The sequence below is a fragment of the Piliocolobus tephrosceles genome, chromosome 4, assembly GCF_002776525.5.
Source record: "Piliocolobus tephrosceles isolate RC106 chromosome 4, ASM277652v3, whole genome shotgun sequence".
In the NCBI taxonomy this organism is placed as follows: Eukaryota; Metazoa; Chordata; class Mammalia; order Primates; family Cercopithecidae; genus Piliocolobus; species Piliocolobus tephrosceles.
Window position 1 is genome coordinate 53469892 of NC_045437.1, and position 14731 is coordinate 53484622.

The 14731-nt window shown below is 38.0% G+C and overlaps 1 protein-coding gene across 2 annotated transcripts in view; it reads left to right on the forward strand.

The window, feature by feature from the left end:
- The first annotated feature begins 518 nt into the window (after nucleotides 1-518).
- TRIM23 (tripartite motif containing 23) overlaps nucleotides 519-14731 on the forward strand; it is a 35832-nt gene continuing 21619 nt past the window's right edge. For both annotated transcript variants that reach the window (XM_026455434.1, XM_026455436.2), the window contains exons 1-4: nucleotides 519-716; nucleotides 7854-8016; nucleotides 11841-11962; nucleotides 14201-14479. In XM_026455434.1, coding sequence (XP_026311219.1) covers nucleotides 636-716; nucleotides 7854-8016; nucleotides 11841-11962; nucleotides 14201-14479 — 645 coding nt within the window. In that variant the 5' untranslated portion in view covers nucleotides 519-635. The remainder of the gene's footprint in view (nucleotides 717-7853; nucleotides 8017-11840; nucleotides 11963-14200; nucleotides 14480-14731) is intronic.

The window sequence follows — 14731 nt, forward strand, 5'->3', positions numbered from 1 at the left end:
TTTCTTACTATGTTCTTTACAGACTGGCTTCTTCTCACCAAGTCCATTTCTTTTATCATATAAACGTATGCATAAAACACTTTGTTTTCCATCTGCTATCGCACATCGCGACTTCAGGAAAAGAAACCACCCCTCGGTTACAGTACGCGGCCTCCAAAGGCCAACTTTGCTGGAGTTTAAAAAAAATAAATAAATAAAAGAGAGAGTGGCATGCTGGGATTTGTAGTTTATACGAAAATCGCGTTGCATGCAGGTTGATGCTCGTATCCCCTCACCGCCCTCAGTTTACACCCTGGTTGGTTTGCGATTCCAGAAGAAAAATCATAAAAGGCGCTGGAGTTTCACCCCAAAACTTGAATTCTGTTTTATCCCTTCTTTTTTTTTTTTTTTCTTGTCTTTCCTCCAGCAGTTACAGACTACGTAATGAAAAATAACAAAAGTGCCCATGCGCGAGGCTGTGCAACGAAGCACCCCACGACTGCAGGGAGGAGGAGTAGGAGTCTGATAAGCGGGGCCCTGTTTCCTACTGCGCCTGTGCGCCGGTGGCGTGCGCAGAGGCCTCTGGGTAGGTGGCTTAACCCCGCCTCTCAGTTGAGGACTCTGAAGGCTGCATCTGTGGCGCTACTCCTACGAGGATGGCTACTCTGGTTGTAAACAAGCTTGGAGCGGGAGTAGACAGTGGCCGGCAGGGCAGCCGGGGGACAGCTGTAGTGAAGGTGAGGGACCTTGCGTGCTCTGTTCTCCACCATTGGCCTCCCTTCGGTTCATCCTGGAGACCTGGCTGCATCGCCACGGCCCAGGCTTCGATGGGTGGGATGCGCGGCCTCTGGGCCCCTTTTGGCTTTACAAGTCTTGTCCTCTCCTCTGCATCCTTTCTCTCCTATGGCCTGAAATTGCCTGGTCTTCTGCTTATGACATGTCATCATCGGAACATTTACGAAAAGGAGCTTGCGGGCCAGTGACCTAGACCGGTCTTTTCTCCAGGTCCTCTGCTTTTAGTTAAACTCAACAGGCATTAGTTAGCTTAGTATTATAAATTGACCCATCATCATCGTAACTACATACTACGTTAGGTGTTTTAGCTCGTTAATATCTACTATGAAGTAGATGTTAATTCCCATTTTACAGGGAGGAAACCCAGGTTTAGGTAAACACAGTGTGTGGCAGAGCCCCGGGTTGACCGGCTTTAAAGTCTATGCTTTTCCCTATTGTACTCCGTTTGTAATGAGACATCTGTTACTGGCTGAGCTGCCCTCTCTCCTGTTAGTAGTACAGTCTATTAACACTTTTCAGAAGTCTGCAACATCGTCATAGCTGGGCGTTAACGATAGAGTTAATGAATTTCCTTATGCTTGAAGTTTGAGATTCTACCATGTATAAATGCTCCAGAATGAATTTGCTAAAAAATCATTTGAAATATGTGGCACTCATTTTTCCTTACCACTGTTGTGCACGGAGAGATCTGGCGGGGAGAACTGATCTCATTGGTTTATAGAGTAACCTTCGAGAGCATCTCTAATCTAAGAGATTGATAATTCTCATTCCTGGCTACATATTAGGATCACTGAAGATTTTTAGTACACTACTGATGCACTCCTCCTCCAGTTCTGATGAGGTTGACAACATCAGTAGATTTTAGGAATGCCCGTAAGTTATTTTAATATGCAACCAGGGTTAATAATTACTAAACAGGGTAACATGAAGTTCTTGTAACATCTTGAAAAATAGACACCTATGATTATTCAGTTAATGTTGGTTTTGTATGACAGCAAGTGAGACATTTCTTCCCACAATTTAGTATCAGTCAGTATTGGTGGTCGTGTGATTCAGATGACCTTTAGGTAGTAATGAAGTTATTCTACAGGCGCACAGCATATCTGATACGCAAAAGAGCCCTCGTTATTAGGCATGTTGTGTGATGGAGATTTTATTTATTTATTTATTTATTTATTTATTTATTTTTTTTTTTTTTTTTTTTTTGAGACGGAGTCTCGCTCTGTAGCCCGGGCTGGAGTGCAGTGGCCGGATCTCAGCTCACTGCAAGCTCCGCCTCCCGGGTTCACGCCATTCTCCTGCCTCAGCCTCCTGAGTAGCTGGGACTACAGGCGCCCGCCACCTCGCCCGGCTAGTTTTTTTGTATTTTTTTAGTAGAGACGGGGTTTCACCGTGTTAGCCAGGATGGTCTCGATCTCCTGACCTCGTGATCCGCCCGTCTCGGCCTCCCAAAGTGCTGGGATTACAGGCTTGAGCCACCGCGCCCGGCCCGATTTTATTTATTGAATTGTGCTTTTGCTAAGTAGAGAATACTTGCAGAGTACTTTGTGAATTAACTTGAAGTTTAAGTTTTATTTCGTAATTGGAAGGGGTGTCATTGCAGTACCTATTTTTTTGTTACCCTGTTTGCCTTACAGTCTCAAAAGTGTACCAAAGCCTGATGTAACTCCAGTTTGTTACAGCACAAAATTTGATACATCAGAGGCTCACCTTGTTCATTTTCATATTAACATGTAAAATGTTCCTGAACTGTGCAATAAAATAGCCCTTTCTGACAAAATCTTCATGCCATAATTTGTGGTAGCTATAGGGGTATAAACTGAAAATAACCTCACTTGTCATTTGTATAGATGAAAACAGTAAGTATTTATTGGAAGGTAAAAGTTGAAGTACGGCCGGGTGCGGTGGCTCAAGCCTGTAATCCCAGCACTTTGGGAGGCCGAGACGGACGGATCACGAGGTCAGGAGATCGAGACCATCCTGGCTAACCCGGTGAAACCCCGTCTCTACTAAAAACTACAAAAACCTAGCTGGGCGAGGTGGCGGCGCCTGTAGTCCCAGCTTCTCGGGAGGCTGAGACAGGAGAATGGCGGGAACCCGGGAGGGGGAGCTTGCAGTGAGCTGAGATCTGGCCACTGCACTCCAGCCTGGGCGACAGAGCGAGACTCTGTCTCAACAACAACAACAACAAAAAGTTGAAAAGGATGAGTTTGCGTCCTTTGTAGGGACATGGATGCAGCTGGAAACCATCATTCTTAGCAAACTATCACAAGAAGAGAAAACCAAACACCGCATGTTCTCACTCATAGGTGGGAACTGAACAATGAGTTCACTTGGACTCACACACTGGGGCCTCTCATGGGGCGGGGGGAGGGGGGAGGGATTGCATTGGGGAGTTATACCTGATATAAATGATGAATTGATGGGTGCTGACGAGTTGATGGGTGCAGCACACCAACATGGCACAAGTATACATATGTAACAAACCTGAACGTTATGCACATGTACCCTAGAACTTAAAGTATAATAAATAAATAAATAAATAAAGAATATTCTATAAATTAGTCAACCATCTCCATATTGGTAGACTCAACCTGTTTTATTTATCTTTGTAATGTTCCCAAGTCCAGTGCCCACTACACAGTGGGCCTGCAATAAATACCTGTCACCTGAAGGAAGATCAATTAAAAAAAAAAAAAAGTTGAAGTATATAATGCTAATACTGTGTAAAATGGCCTTGTGCTTGTGAACAAGTTGATAATTACATGGTTTTTATCATTAGAGAAAACAGTAACATAAAAATCTGATATGGCTAGGCACGGTGGCACAGGTCTGTAAAGCCCAAAGTGCCTGGGAAGCACTTTGGGAGGCTGAAGTGGGCTGATCACTTGAGGTCAGGAGTTCGAGACTAGCCTGGCCAACATGGCCAAACCCTGTCTCTACTAATAATACAAAAAGTAGCCAGGCACTGTGGTGTGGGCCTGTTAATCCCAGTTACTCAGGAGGCTGAGGCAGGAGAATCACTTGAACCCAGGAGGCAGAGGTTGCAGTGAGCCGAGATTGTGCTACTACATTCCAGCCTGGGCGACAAAGAGTGAGACTCCATCTGAAAAATAAAAAATAAAAAATCCGATATTGTGAAATAACTGACATGTAAAAATGTATCACAGTTTCTTTTGCTTGATGAGTCTTCTTAGGCCTTTTAAAATTTAGTCTGAGGCTGGGCACAGTGGCTCACACCTTTAATCTCAGCACTTTGGGAGGCTGAGGTGGGAGGATTGCTTGAGCCCTGGAGTTTGAGACCAGCCTGGGCAACATAGTGAGACCCTACCTCTACAAATAATAATAAAAAAAATTAGCCAGGCATAGTGGCACATGCCTGTGGTACCAGCTACTTGGGAGTCTGAGGCAGGAGGATTGCTTGAGCTTGGGAGGTCAAGGCTGCAGTGACCATGCTCAGGCCACTACTTTCCAGCCTGGCTGACCCTTTTTTTTGAGAAAGAGTGAGACCCTTTCTCAAAAAAAAAAAAATAATAATAATAAATAACAATATAAACATATATAATCTGATTGATTACAGTTTGATTTATATGTAATAAGTTTGAAGCTGTTTTGACATTTTGTGAAATGTAAAATCAAGAGCTTTTTCCTATCTAGGGCTTTTTGCTGTTAACCACAATTCCTATTCATAGATACTGAGGAAATATTTTCTTGCTGTATTATTTACCAAGTTGATGCAAAATAATCTAGTAACTTTATTTTCGGACCTGTGTTTGGTTTGCTAATCAATGGAATTTTATTAGTGCTTTTTGAAAAATGCGGTAACAGCATAAGGAAGTTCTTTTAAATCTTATATAGTGGTGGGATCAGAGATACAGGATTGAAATGAACTAAACAAAATTTTAATATGGTTCTTTGGAGTTTATAAACAAATTTAACTTATTACAGTATCAATACAGCATTTATAAAATGTTGCATTTATTTTATATCAAATTCTATTGTGAATTTTTTTTTTTTTTTGAGTCGGAGTCTTGCTCTGTCGCCTAGGCTGGAGGGCAGTGGCACAATCTCGGCTCACTGCAAGCTCCGCCTCCCAGGTTCATGGTATTCTCCTGCCTCAGCCTCCCAAGTAGCTGGGACTATAGGCGCCCGCCACCATGCCCGGCTAATTTTTTGTATTTTTAGTAGAGATGAGGTTTCACTGTGTTAGCCAGGATGGTCTTGATCTCCTGACCTTGTGATCCACCCACCTTGGCCTCCCAAAGTGCTGGGATTACAGGCATGAGCCACTGTGCCTGGCCTGTGAATAATTTTTCTATATGTAATTGAAAATTTTTTTTTTGAGGCAGGTTCTCACTCTGTCACCCAAGTGAGAGTGCAGTGGCACAATCATGGCTCATAGCAACCTCAACCTCCTGGGCTCAAGTGATCCTCCCACCTCAGTTTTTTATTTTTTTGTAGAGACAGGGTCTCACTGTGTTGCCCAGGCTGGTCTTGAACTCCTGACCTCAAGCAGTCCTTGCCTTGGTGTCCCAAAGTGCTGTGATTACAGGTGTGAGCCACGGTGCCTGACCTAAATGGATTTGGTAACGTGAAACTTTCCCCTTTTTAAAAAATGTAGGATAAATTGAAGTATGTGTATATATGAATAATAGATAGAATTATACATGGGTAGCTGTTCCCTAGCTGTTTCTCTTTCTCATGGGGAACTGGTGTTCCAGTGTTACTGGTGTCCTATGTATCCTTCCAGGAAGACAGTACGTTTATACAACAATATAAAAAAAATTTGCTCTTTCCCACCTTTATGCAAAAATGAGTATATTCTATTTATCATTTTTCTTTTTGTTTTAATCATATGAAATCATTCTGTGTGTACATGAAAAACGTCATCTTTCTCACTATCCTATATAGTTTTATAGTATTATGAATGTGCCATTATTTATTTTCCAAGCTGATATTGATGTATGTTTACTTTGTTTCCAATTTTTTGCTAATGCAAATGATGCTTTAAGGACTAACATACAGATTTTGTCACACATGTCTAATACGCTTGTAGGATAAATTCCTGCAACTAGAATTACTGAGTTACTTAAACTTGGTAAGTATTGACAGGTTGCCCTCCATAAAAGCTGTATTGCTCAATAAACATTTCATAGCAATTAGTAATGTATGAGAGTGTCTGCTTTCCCACACCTTCACTAACAAAGTGTTACCAACATTTTTTATCTAATCTGAAAAAAAAAGTATTTTGATGTAGCTTTGATTTGCATTTTTTTCTTTCTTTATGTTTTTGAGACCGAGTCTCACTCTGTGATCTTAGTTCAGTGCAGCCTCCACCTCCCAGGCTCAAGCAATTATCCTGCCTCAGCCTCCTGAGTAAACTGGGATTACAGGCGCCCACCACCATGCCTGGCTAATTTTTTTGTATTTTTGCTACAGAAGGAATTTCACCGTGTTGTCCAGGCTGGTCTCGAACTCCTGACCTCAGATGATCCACTTGCCTCGGCCTCCCAAAGTGTTGGAATTACAGGCATGAGCCACCGTGCCTAGCCTTAATTTGCATTTTTCTTCTTATGAGTTAGATTGAACATCTTTTCATGTAAAGAATTTTCATCATCTTTTCTGTGAACAATGTTTTGTTTCTTATTTTTATTTATTTTTCTCTTCCCAAACCCTTATTTACATTGAAAGACTAAATTTAAATTTCTTTTGAACCATAATAATATACAAAGCAATTATGAATTATCACTTCATGGTGAAAGATATTTGTGTCTCAAGCCTGAAGTCCAAGTTAATTGCGGAGTTAGGTTTAAAATCATAGTAGATTTAGTCTGATTTCTGCCTTGAGTTTTCTGTTTTTTACCTTGTGTTGTGTGTTTGATGATGTTGAGCTTAATTGTTTTTAAATTATTTTACTAGACTTTATGTAAGCACTAGGAACTTGGTATTTAAAATACCCTGTTCCTGAGGGTTTTTTGGTCCAACAGGGAAAGACAGGCTAGAAAACCAAGGTATTAAAGCATTTTGGGTGTTATGGTAGACGCTTATACACAGTACTTGGGGGCCCAAAGGACAAGTATAGTCCTTTCCTCAGTGTTAGCATGAAGAAACATGAAACAGTTTCTCATGTTCTGAGAACTATAAGCTGTTGGATATAGTTGGAGCACAGGGTCAGAAGAGTGTGACAGTGAAGCAGTAGGACAGGGACCAGATTGTAGCGGGTCTTGAATGACAGCAGTTTGAGGTATGATTGAATAGTACAGTGTGGGTATTTTTAAAAAATTAATGAAACACTACAAATATACTTAGAAATAAGTGCTGAAAATGCTTTATTGCTATAAATACAATTTGTTGACTATAAAACATAAACATACGGACTTGAGAATCAGAATATGCTGATAAATAGCCTTTCTTTTGACTGACTGTGTAGCCTTGTGCAAGTCATGTGTCTGTAACTAGAATTAGATAAACAAACTAGTTTCTGATTCAGAGTTATATTTATTGATAGAGCACAGGAATTGAAATTTAAGGTGATTGCTTTTTTGTCTTTGTATTATTTAATGTACATTACATACTAGAAACTTGAAAGTTAGTTGTAGTCTTTTCTTAACAAGTTCTGTATCATTAACAGGGGTAATTGTTAGCACATATTTTAGATTATTTTTGTTGAAATTAATGGTAGTTTATTTATGTTGAAATTAATGATGGGTTAGGTAGTTGCAGAGAAATTGCTTAAGAACCCGCCTTCAGTAGAATTACATATTGTTTGTACAGATTCAGATGTAATGAGTAAAATCATAATTTTCAAAAGATAATGAAGATGTTAATTTACAGCATCTTTGCCCTTAACACTACTATTAGTATTTCAAAGATACTTCATTACGATATAATTTTGGCAGGGTCTGTCAGATGGAATGACTTGAAAGTGATTTAAGATTTTACAACCTACATAGTTCTTTTTCATGGAGGAATAAAGTAACAATGTTGATTCAGTATATTAGGTGAATTTTCTTATATACCTAAAATATGTATGCTTTTAAAATGGTTTAAATAATACATCCTTCATTTTCAAATATTAGGTGCTAGAGTGTGGAGTTTGTGAAGACGTCTTTTCTTTGCAAGGAGACAAAGTTCCTCGCCTTTTGCTTTGTGGCCATACAGTCTGTCATGACTGTCTCACTCGCCTACCTCTTCATGGAAGAGCAATCCGTTGCCCATTTGATCGACAAGTAACAGACCTAGGTAGGAAAAGTATTTGTATGGATCTAAGATTGAAAATTGTTCGTGTAATGCAAATGTCATAGAAGACAATTTCCTTCCACTTGATTTTTAGAATGATAAAATTCCCAGAAAGTTTCAGAAAGCCTGAGTTTCTATTAAGGTGAATAATCTTCAAGCTATAAACTATCTCACTCTTAGTTACTAATTTTATTTTGTCTTCTGAGATGTTTATATTCAATACTTATCTGTAAAGAGCTTTAAGACACCTGAGAAAAACATGTTACCCTGATTCAAATAAATAAGAATATGCATCACAGAGTGAATCATTTGCCTGAAGCCATTAACCCAATAAAACAATGTTTTCTTTACAAATAAATGAGCCAATAATGAAAATACAGATAAGTCATTGAGTCTCAGCATGTTTTTATTTACTGATATCAAGGACAGAAGTGTTTGTAGCTTGTGATAATTATTCTATTTTCTATTAAAATGAGTTTGAAGGGTTTGTGGATTTTTTTTGGTTTTCTGTATACTTTTAACACTTGCTTTATATATTTCAAACAAAGTTATTTTCAGGTACCAGATTTGGAAATAATAGCATTTACTAACATTTGAACAATGATTTTACAAACGTAAGTTTTGTAAGTTTACTCTTTTTGATAAGGGAGTTTTCTCCAAAAGAGTTTAAGGTTGCCATTTTTTTTTTTCAGGTCAGTTGCACTATCTAAGACAATTTTCATATATTCATACTATTTTTCAAGTGGAACACATTCAAAATAATTTATCCACCAAAAAAGGAAGCAAGAGTACCTATAATTTTAGGCTGGAAGACTTCAAAATGCTAAGGAACATGGTTTTAAAATATTTTCTGGAGAAAGAAAAGGGTCTTTAAGGTTTTGGTGATCTTTGATGTATATAAATAGTCTATTTCCCTGACAACTAATATAGGACAATAATAACATTATAGATAGCGTTAACTTACTAGTAGCCAAGAAATAGTAGGGATTGGGAAAGTCTCTGTACTTTTATTTGGTCTTTTATTCTGTGAGATATGCATATATCATACTATTTCTTTATATAAAACTATACTTAGGCCAGGCAAGGTGGCTTACACCTGTAATCCAGAACTTTGCAAGGCCGAGGTGGGTGGATCACCTGAAATTAGGAGTTCAAGGCCAGCCTGGCCAACATGGTGAGACCCCTTCTCTTCTAAAAATGTAAAAATTAGCTGGGCGTGATGGTGGACGCCTGTAATCCCAGCTACTCGGGAGGCTGAGGCAGGAGAATCACTTGAACTTGGGAGATGGAGGTTGCAGTGAGCCTAGATCGTGCCATTGCCCTCCAGCCTGGGCGACAAGAGCAAAACTCGTCTCAGACAAACAAACAAAAAAACTATACTTAAAGAAATAGTAATGTTTTTCAAATAGAGGATAGAACCTTCCTTTTTTTTTTTTTTTTTTTTTTTAAAGCAGAGTCTTACTCCGTCACCCAGGCTGGAGTGCTGTGGTGTAATCTCAGCTCACTGCAGCCTCTACCTCCAGAGTTCAAGTGATTCTTCCACCTCAGCCTCCTGAGTAGCTGGGACTGCAGACACCTGCCACCATGCCTGACTAATCTGTGTATTTTTAGTAGAGATGGGGTTTCACTATGGTGGCCTGGCTGGTCTCGAACTCCTGACCTTAAGTGATCCACCCACCTCAGCCTCCCAAATTGCTGGGATTACAGGTATGAGCCACCACGCCTGACTCTTCTACCTTTTTGAAGAGCACTTTACCTTCTCTACATTAATACCACAATGTGAAGAGTTACTACCTCAATGTTTAACAAAACTAGAATACATCCATCCTCCTCTCTGACTTCTCTGAATTCTGAATCAGAATTCCTCTCTAGTGCAAGAAGAATATGAGTAGTTATTGATACTGTTCAGCAATATTGCTGATTTTCTTCTGCTCATATGGTGAAATTACACTTCCTTGCCCTCTTACACATCACTGTGTGATGTCCATGGATCAGTGAATTGTTTGCAGAAGTGAAGTGTTAGCATCCAGGTAGAAGTTGATAAGAGAAGGTTTATGATTTTCAAAATAAATTCTTCTCCCTGCTTCAGTGAGGTGGTCCAAATGATTGGAGGCTCGGTAGCCTGTGTCCCTGTTTGTGGTCAGTGGGGAACAGTCTCTCTTGTCTTCCCTAACCCCTGAGATGTTGCATGAGCAAAAAGTAAATCTCTGTTGTGTTAAGCCATTGAGATTATGGAGTTGTTTTGACACTTACAGAATTCAGTGATAAATATTAGGCACTACCTAGTAATGCTAGAAGTTTATTTGTATGTATTCATTATATAATGACTGGATATGTAGAAAATTGTCACAACTGTATTTTTAAAAGATCACTTAGTGTACTTCTTAACCTTTATGTAAATAGAGAGAACTCAACTTGTTGTAGAATATGTGTTAAAAATTAAGGAGAAAGACTTCTCAGGGCAAGGCTGAGAATAGATATGTTCAGTCTAGTTTTTTTGGGAGAACTACAACATGGAATGGCCTTTTTTTTTTTTTTTTAAGAGCCAAGAGGAAGGGCAGCCCTGCAGGCAATGACTCCATCAACCTTTTATATATTTATTCATTTAATGAATATGTGTTAGGTGGCAGCTATATCAGATGGTATCTGGTATTTGTTGCATAGGAGTTTACCATAACAAATATTCCTTCTGCTAAAGGATCTGACTTTTATTCATAGGTTTAGGAAGAGTTTGTATGTTGTCCTGGGTTACAAAGTTATATGTATTTCTTAAGTTGCTGCAAAAAGTATTTGAAAATGCTTGTTTTAGCATAATAGTAAAATCAGTGACAAAATAGGACTTGTAAAATTAAATGATAGAGAAATAGGCTGGGCACAGAGGCTGAGGCAGGCAGATCACTTTAGGCCAGGAGTTTGAGACCAGGCCGGCCAGCATGGCGAAACCCCGTCTCTACCAAAATATACAAAAAATCAGCTGGGCGTGGTGGCACGCACCTGTAGTCCCAGCCACTTGGGAGGCTGAGGCACGAGAATCGCTTGAACCCAGAAGGTGGAGATTGCAATGAGCCGAGATCATGCTACTGCACACCAGCCTGGGTGACATAGCAAGACTTTGTCTCAAAAAAAAAAAGTAAGAGAGATTTAAATAACTTTTTTAAGCTGTGGCAAAATATATATATAACATAAAATTTGCCATTTTAACCACTTCTAAGTTTAGTGGCATTAAGTTCATTCATATTGTTGTGCAGTCTTTACCACCTTAATTTTTTTAATGTGTATTTAGATTTTTTTTTTTTTCTTTTTTGAGATCGAGTCTTGCTGTGTCACCCAGGTTGGAGTGCAGTGCTATGATCTTGGCTCACTGCAACCTCCACCTCCCGGGTTCAAGTGATTCTCGTCCCTCAGCCTCCTCAGTGACTGGGTTTACGGGCGCCTGATGCCACACCTGGTTAATTTTCGTATTTGTAGTAGAGATGGGATTTCATCATGTTGACCGGACTGGTCTTGAACTCCTGGCTTTAAGTGATCTGTCTGTCTCAGCCTCCCAAACTGCTGGGATTACTCGTGAGCCAATGCGCCTGGCCAAAAAATAATAAATTTTAAAGTGTGTTTCTACTTGGAATCCTGAGGGATTCTTCTGTTTTTTAAAAGAGAGTATTAACAAAGCAATTATTTTGGTATTAAATAATGGGGAAAATTTGAATTTTTCAAATTTAGACATTATTAACGACTGAACTATATGGATTAGAAATTACTTTTGAGGTATGGGTAAAATGATTAATAGTCCATTTTGTTAGATTTAGTTTTTGTTTTTATATTTATTCTAGGAGATTCAGGTGTCTGGGGCTTGAAAAAAAATTTTGCTTTATTGGAGCTTTTGGAACGACTGCAGAATGGGCCTATTGGTCAGTATGGAGCTGCAGAAGAATCCATTGGGATATCTGGAGAGGTATTGATCATATGTGGTGAAATATTTGTTACAAGCATGAATTTTTCTTTTAATATATGCCATTATTAGCACAATATTACCTCATTTATTTCAGCAGGTAAATTTCTAGAAACACAACTTTTCATTACATTATGGTTCTGAAGGCCAACACTATTCCCAAGAGAAAAAAGTAGAACTAGAATTATTTGAAAATACTATGCCTAAACTATGCCTTATGTGTGAACTTTTTTTTCCCTTATCATAATTCAGTTCTACCAAGGATAAAGTGAAAAGAGGAAGAAGATTATAGAATAGTAAGAAAGATAAGTAAGCAACAGTAGAGGATGCAAAAGTAAATTAGTCAACAGAAAAACTCAATGAGAGGAAGTAAAACTCCATGTAAGAGGCCATTTAATATACAGGGAAAAATGCCTTAAAGATAGCAGTAGCTTCTGAGGGAATTGTTACTATTCTATCTTAAAGAAAAGGTTGAACTTTTTATAGATGTACTGTCTTTATCCATACAGGTAGATGTCTGGTAAATATTAGAATCCATGAACACTGGATTTTTTAATAATGTAAAAGTGTATTTTTAGCACTTACGTATTATTTGCATAGCTGCACATATGTACTATAGGACATGGCTTTCATAGGCTATTATGGATAGAAATATATTTGGAGTAAATATCAGTTAATGATTTTGGTGATCAACTTGCAAACCACATATTAGTATCAAGAAAAAAAATGTCTGCTTTCTGCTTCTCTTTTATTAGATGATGATTTCTTTATACTAAAGTGAATCAGTGAAATTAATTTCAAACTGCAACACTCTGTTTTCTAAAATTTCTGCGGTTCTTTCATGTGCTAAATCTTTAATCTTTACTTCAAAAGATATTACTGTTAGCTAATGTTGACTTTATAATTTATAATTTATTTATTTGTCAGGTCTGGAAAACAGAAGACCTGCATTTTTATGGTACATATATACACTTCTCATAATTGCAAACAAAACTCTTCCACTTTGGATTCATTTTTTATTTAATGTGATAATGAATGACACCATTGATGTATTTAAACATTTTTATTTTTGAAAAAATGTATACTAAATTTCTCCCCTTCCACTTATGGCCTTTTAACATTTAGTAAAAGTGTTCAAAGCATTCTTGATTATCTGACATGTAATTTTTTATCTACTTGAAATAAAAATAATTATTTAGTGATTAATTATTTTTTGTAATTCCGGAAAATTAGAAATAATATTTAGATGCTTACATATAGGTTTTATTTGTTTATTAATTGTTATTTTTTAAGACAGAGTCTCCCTCTGTCACCCTTGCTAGAGTGCAGTGGCGTGATCTCAGTTACCTGCAGTCTCCGCCTCCTGGCTTCAAGTGATTCTTGTGCCTCAGCTACCTGAATAGCTGGAATTACAGGTGTATACCACCACACCTGACTAATTTTTGATGTTTAGAAGAGATGGAGTTTCTCCATGTTGGCCAGACTGGTCTCTTACTCCTGGCCTCAAGTGATCACCTGCCTCAGCCTTCTTAAAGTGCTGGGATTACAGGTGTAAGCCACTGAGCCTGGCCTATTTTTTTTTTTTTTTTTATTTGCTTAAATCAGTGGTTTTCTGCCATGATTGTGCAATAGACTCACCTGTGGAACTATTAAACTATGTGGTGTATAATTAGAAAAATATATACAAGTCTAGGGTTCATCCACAACCTGTTGAAATAAGAATTTCTCAGATTAGAGTCCAGACAACTATGTTTTTAAAAGCTTAACAGCTAATTCTGATGCATACTCCTACATTTTCTAAATAGTGTTTGTGCTTCTGTCCTTCCTATACATCATTATGACAACTAATACTTAAAGCTATGGGGTTGTATTTAGTATCAGATTTTTGTAGTTTTAAAAAAAGACTTTTGACTTCTCTATGGTTTAGTTTCTTTTGTGTAAAGTGACGGGATTTGGTGGAAGAGATCTTTGCACCGAATATGAATCTACGAGAATAGTTTTATTTTTGGTTTCAAATTCATAACATATATTGCTCAGTTAATCTTGGAAATAGCTTCTTACCTGTAGAAATGAATGCTTCTCGGATGAGTATTGAATGACCTTTGTGCTTAATGACCAATATATTTTCATATGTAAATATTGGTTAGTAAAGCAAAAAAGATTATGGGATTCTATATTTAAAAATTTGTCATGTTATACTGATTGGGTTCAATTTTAAGGCATTAATTTTTTGTTTATCAGAGCATCATTCGTTGTGATGAAGATGAAGCTCACCTTGCATCTGTATATTGCACTGTGTGTGCAACTCATTTGTGCTCTGAGTGTTCTCAAGTTACTCATTCTACAAAGACATTAGCAAAGCACAGGCGAGTTCCTCTAGCTGATAAACCTCATGAGAAAACCATGTGCTCTCAGCACCAGGTGCATGCCATTGAGTTTGTTTGCTTAGAAGAAGGTTGTCAAACTAGCCCACTCATGTGCTGTGTCTGCAAAGAATATGGAAAACACCAAGGTCACAAGGTATGAATTTAATTATTTAATTATTAATCAATTGGATCACTGTAGCTACTTTACCAGCTCAGTATTCGTTTTCACTGACCTGGTTCTTTATTCTGAAAGTAGGCATTGAAGAAGAGTTAAGTGATGAATGATTGTGTTTGGTAGCATGAAAACAAATGAGAGATTTAATTTCTAAATGTTATTAAAAAAAAAACAAAAAACTTCAAAGAGGCGTCATGATTCTTCACAAAAAAATAGCCTTTGAGCAAGAAA